The sequence below is a fragment of the Atta cephalotes genome (assembly GCF_000143395.1).
Source record: "Atta cephalotes unplaced genomic scaffold scaffold00029, whole genome shotgun sequence".
In the NCBI taxonomy this organism is placed as follows: domain Eukaryota; kingdom Metazoa; phylum Arthropoda; class Insecta; order Hymenoptera; family Formicidae; genus Atta; species Atta cephalotes.
In genome coordinates this window covers 1,757,945-1,763,472 of record NW_012130093.1, presented here as the reverse complement: position 1 = coordinate 1,763,472, position 5,528 = coordinate 1,757,945, and the positions used below count along the sequence as shown (strand labels likewise).

At 30.9% G+C, this 5,528-nt stretch overlaps 1 protein-coding gene across 1 annotated transcript in view; it reads left to right on the top strand.

Annotated features, from left to right (window-relative positions):
• LOC105620815 (RING finger protein nhl-1-like) overlaps positions 1-5,317 on the top strand; it is a 175,153-nt gene extending 169,836 nt beyond the window's left edge. The window contains exon 6 of the mRNA XM_012202297.1: positions 5,001-5,317. Coding sequence (XP_012057687.1) covers positions 5,001-5,223 — 223 coding nt within the window. The 3' untranslated portion in view covers positions 5,224-5,317. The remainder of the gene's footprint in view (positions 1-5,000) is intronic.
• The last annotated feature ends 211 nt before the right edge of the window (positions 5,318-5,528 follow it).

The following is a 5,528-nucleotide window of genomic DNA, read 5'->3' as shown; positions in this document are numbered from 1 at the left end:
GTATATATATATATATATATATATATATATATACTCTCCAATCTCCTTATCAATTCCTTGATTCCATATTTCCTTAGTAATTCCAATAGTACACCTCTATCCACTCTGTCGAAAGCTGCCTTCAAATCTGCAAAGAGAGCATATACTTTCCTCTCTCTATCTTCTGTCTGCTTGTTTTTTTGAATCAGATGATTCAGTACGAATATGTTATACGAATATATTATCCATCGTCGACCTGCCTTTTCTAAATCCTGTTTGCGTCCGGGACGCATTTATGTTTTTCCCTACCTCCTCTTCCAATTTAATTCTTAAAATCTCTGCGTACTTTATACGCTGTATACAATAACGATATCCCTCTATTTCCTACCGATTCTGTGTCTCCTCTCTTATATAATACTTTGCCTCCAATCTTCAGGTATCTCTCTTTGTCTCCAAATTTGCCCCAGTAATTCTATCATGTCCTTCCATATATTTCCGTACCTTCCGCATATTTCCACACTTTCATCGGGATTCCATCTATATCTACGGCCTTTTTGTTCTTCATTTTCTTTAATGCCCCCTTAATTTTTTTCCTTTTTCAACTCTTCCACTTCTTGTCCTTCTTCTCCATTTTTTGTCTCCATTTCCTCCTTTTCCTGCATATCCACTTCAGTATTAACCGTTTAGAAAGTTCATAAAATGTTGCTTCTATTCCTCTGTCTCAGTGTTATCTCTCCCCTTTTTGTTTATAAATTTCCATACATCCATCTCCCTCTTCAAACTCAATTCCGTTTCCTCTTCTCTCTCTTTTCTTTTTGTTTCTTTCAACTTAAATTTCCTTCTTTCTTCCGAAGAGAATATATTCTCTCCTGCCTATTTTTCCTAGTCTCCATCTTCTACGTATTCTCTATTTTCCTCTTCTTCCTGATACAACTTCTATTCCATTAACCCTAATGTCCTAATTCGAATTTTTTGGATTTTATCTTCCTCTTCGTTACGATTAACGCTCCATGTAATTTTCTTGATCTTTTGCCATTTTTTTCTCTATTGTTATTCCTTTTTGATCTGCCAGCTAAAATTTCTGTTTTTTCTTGATATTCTTTTATGGTCTGTTCATTCCATATAATTATCTCCTTTACTCCTTGCTTTTTTCTCTCTTCTTTTGTTTTCTGCCTCTCCTCTTCTCCTTCCATGCTAAGCAACAGCGACATGTGATTTGAGTCCACCCTATCTCCTATCGCAAATTCCCTTACATTTTCTCTTATACTATTCATTGCAATCACATAATAACATAATAACCGTATTACCCCTATACCTATATAAGTATATTCCTCGTCCCAATCTCCTTTTGTTGATCCATTTAAAATGTACTATCCTTTTCTCTGTGTCCAATCTACCAACTCTTTGCCTTCGTTTCCTATCACTTTGTCTTTACTTCTCCTTTTTATTTCTTTTACACTAGTTCATCTGTTCTTACATTAAAATCTCCACCTATTACTATTTTCTCATTTTCCATGTCTCTTAGAATTATTTCTAACTTTTCTTTTAAATTTTTCCAACTCTTCTATTGTATACCGATATTATTATAATCTTCTTTTCCTCTATACTTATAGTTGACATTATCATTCTTTCCTTATTTTTATATATCAGGTTCGATTCCTCAGCCCAGTTTTTCTTTATGCCTATTATAAATCCCCCCTGCCTCTTTTCTTTTCTCTATGTGCATATATATATTTATGTGAACTAGATAACTTCCCCTCAATCCTTCTTTCTATCCTCATATTTTCTATTATTATTTTCCTATTCTCTTTTCTCTTCTTCCTCTCTCTCTATTTCTGCCCAAGTTTTCCAAATCTCCCTTATTTTCATCTTCCCACATCCTATCTTTATATCTCCCCTCTTGTTTTCTTGTGCTTTCACTTATTTATCCTAGTCTGCATCTTTTTTTTCCTCAAAACTTAAATCATTTTCGAAAAAAATTTTTCCTCCCCTTAATTTATTCTTGTTTCTTATCTTCTTATCATTACCTCTTTCTTCATTTCTTCGTTATCCACTTTAACGATCACTACTGGTTTGCTCATCCTCTAGCTGATAACCTGTATATCTATTCTTATTTTCTCCTTTATAAGTTTCTGCGCGTTTCCATTTAATCTCCTTAATTGCAATATTGCATTTTTTTTCCTCTTGTTCTTTATTCGCCAATTTCCGCACTACTCCTCTCTTTAACTTAACCTATCCATGCTTCCTTCTAACTACCTTCTATCACATGCATTCGCTATACTCTTTCCCTTATTATACACATTCCTCTCTTCTTCTTCCTCTCCCTCTCCTAATGTATAACCGTAACCTATCCTCCTCTCCATCTCATCTAATCTATCTTTTATCTCTTTTATCTCTTTACTATATTCCTCTCATCCCTTCTCTAAGTCTTTTCTCCGTCTTCTCTATCCACTCCTTTACCTTATTTTCACTTTCTATTATTTTCTCTTTTATTCCCCTAAACCTCTCCTCCCAAAATCTTTCCTTAACCTTTTGACTTTCCATGCTTATTTTTCTTTCTTCCCTTATATTTTTCAAAAGCTATTCTTTTCTCTCTCATTAATTTAATTTTTTTAATACGTTTTCTATCTCCTCTCTCGCTCCTCTCCTTTCCATCCTTTCCTTTGTCTCTTCATTTAACCTAAATATTACTTTTTTCTCGCCATCAGTGCCTCTCTCCTCTGTCATCAACTTTTTCTGCTTGCTCTCCCTCAACTTTCCCTTCCCACCCCCTCCCCTTTTTCTGATGAACCATTCTCGTCTTTCGACGCCATAACACTTACTTATTTTTTCCTTATCTCATATAAAACAGTCATATCCTTACGAAGTTCTTACCGCCTTTATTTGTGTCACTTCTGCGGCACTATATCTTACTTATCCGAACCTAATATCCTATTTTTCGTCTCTAATTACACTTCAGTATGCAATCTAAATCACTACATTCGCACTAGGAATAGATCGTAGAATATTTGACACAAAATATAATAAAATAAAAAGTAGATTTTATTTTTATAAGTATACAAGGCCTGATTTAAAGTAAGAAGTAAGGAAAGTTAATATATAATTAAAGAGGATGTGATGTATTATGATATTGTTTCATAAAATAGAGTTTCCAATCGTTTTCTAATGTTGTCAAATATAAAATTCTGCAGGTAGTCATGATCCAATAAAATATTAATTAATTAATATATTAAAACTATCTGTGTGATATCTTGGATATAATAATAATATTGTCCTGTCAATTAAATCGAACACAGCGCCTTTTTATTGTATAATGAAGTAGTGAAATAAGTAATTCAAATGTTTACTTGAGTAAATAGGTTTGTTGTACTAATTAAATTCAATTATGTTAATGTTATCAATGATAATTACATCTAATAACAACAACGATTGAAAACTCTATTGTATAAAAATAATACACCAGACAATAATGATATGAACAAAAATTCACGATTTATTGTCTCTTACATACCTATTCATTTAGAGAAGATTAATAAACTAAATAATAAAAATATCAGTATCATTTTATAGCACGAAAAAATTTAAAACATTTATAAAAGCACACGAAGATCTCTCCCACGAGACACAAAAAATAATATAGTATATTGGGTTAAAAAAAGTCTTTTTACAAATTGGAGCATAATTAAAACGTATTTTTTAAATTGTTTATAAATCTTTTATTAAATATACAGTTTTGATCAATAATCTTTTGTCATTTCTCAGATCAAGCTATTCCATCGGTAGAACTTCTGTGATTTTTCTAAAAAAACCGAGATAAATGATTTTTGCATAAATAATTTTCTTTTGAAATCAAGTTTATTCCATTAAGGAAGTTCTGCTAACACTGAAACAAATGGTAAGCGGATGATGCAAAGTCAAAACTATACAATAAATGCATCAAAACTTCCCAGTCAAGCTCTCTCAATTTTTATCGAATCATCAAAGACTTATGTGACCATCGTTGTCATAATGAAAGACAATGCCTTTTTTATTGATCAATTCTGGCTTTTTCTGAATGGATTGTTCCAATCGTATTAGTTGTTGACAGTAGAGATCAGAAACAATCGTATTGCAGAATTCCTTTCAAAATTATTGCACATGAGATGTGAAAGAGAGAAAATTTCTGAAAATTTTCCGCAATAATCGATGCTGTATGAGCTGTGTTATCAAAACACAATAAAACAAAAGTGTAAACTTATAAACAAACACTGAAGATCCTCATAAAGCTTATCTTCGTATCATCGATAATATAATTATAAGGCAGACTTGAATCGTTAGTCAGTGACAGATAGTTAGTCAGTAGAGTCGTAAACTATACAACATTAGTTTAATTTACATTAGTTAAATAACACTTATAAATACTCAATTTATATACTTTTAATTGAATAAGTACTAAGATCTAACAACATTATATTTTAACATACTGACTAAAACACAATTAATAAACATGAAATATTGCACAACAATATCTACAACGCTTGTGGTGAGTAATATTCATTTCAATGGTAAATTATAATTCGTTACATTTATATTCAATTCAATATATAGCGTGTCGATTTCCATTCGGTCAATCAAACGATTGAGAGAGACAATCATACAGCGTTATGAGACATTAACCGCTATGCAAAATTTCAGAAATATTGATAAATAAACAGACACAAGTAAACTACAGGTAACTACATCAATGCATCAATTAATAGATGCAAACATATATCATTATCGTCAGAATCTCTGAAGAAGGCCCAAAAGAAGTAAAAACATGTAAAAAGTATTATAAATGTATCATAGATAACCGAATCCGATCAATTATAGAAAGTAATTATCGCGTACTATTTTCCACGTTTGACTCCTATATACCGTTTCTACCGTTTCTAATTTGAGGCTAATATAAAATTCTTTGAATTTGAAATTTATATTACTATTAAAATCTAGAGATTTATTAGAAAATTCATAAATTTATTAGAAAATTTTAATTCTAATAGATCACCTGAAGTACTGAAGATTGATGATAAAGGATATATCATTGTTGGTGACGCTGGAAATGGAAGAGTACAAATTTTTTCTCCAGAAGGTAAATTTCTACGGATGTTAGGTGACAAAAAAACGCAAGGACATAAATTTGCATGGGTATCTGGTTTGTTAGTGACAAATAATTATAATATTTTGGTCTCTGATAGCAAGAATAATTTTGTTTATTTATTTTAATATTATACTCTAATGTAAAAATTTAATAAAGAGACATGCAAGTTCCCACCTTCGACAAGCTTTTTTAATAAACTTTAGATATCAAAATGAAAAACATTTTTATAAGTTATTTATTATACACATATTAAAATAGAAGTATATTCTAAAAAAATTTATTTTGTTTTAATATTCTTAAGGATGTATTTAAACCATTTTTGCAAATATGTTAATATTTATACTTTAAACAAATTGTGTGGTGTGTGTGTGTGTGTGTGTGTGTGTGTGTGTGTGTGTGTGTGTGTGTGTGTGTGTGTGTGTGTGTGTGT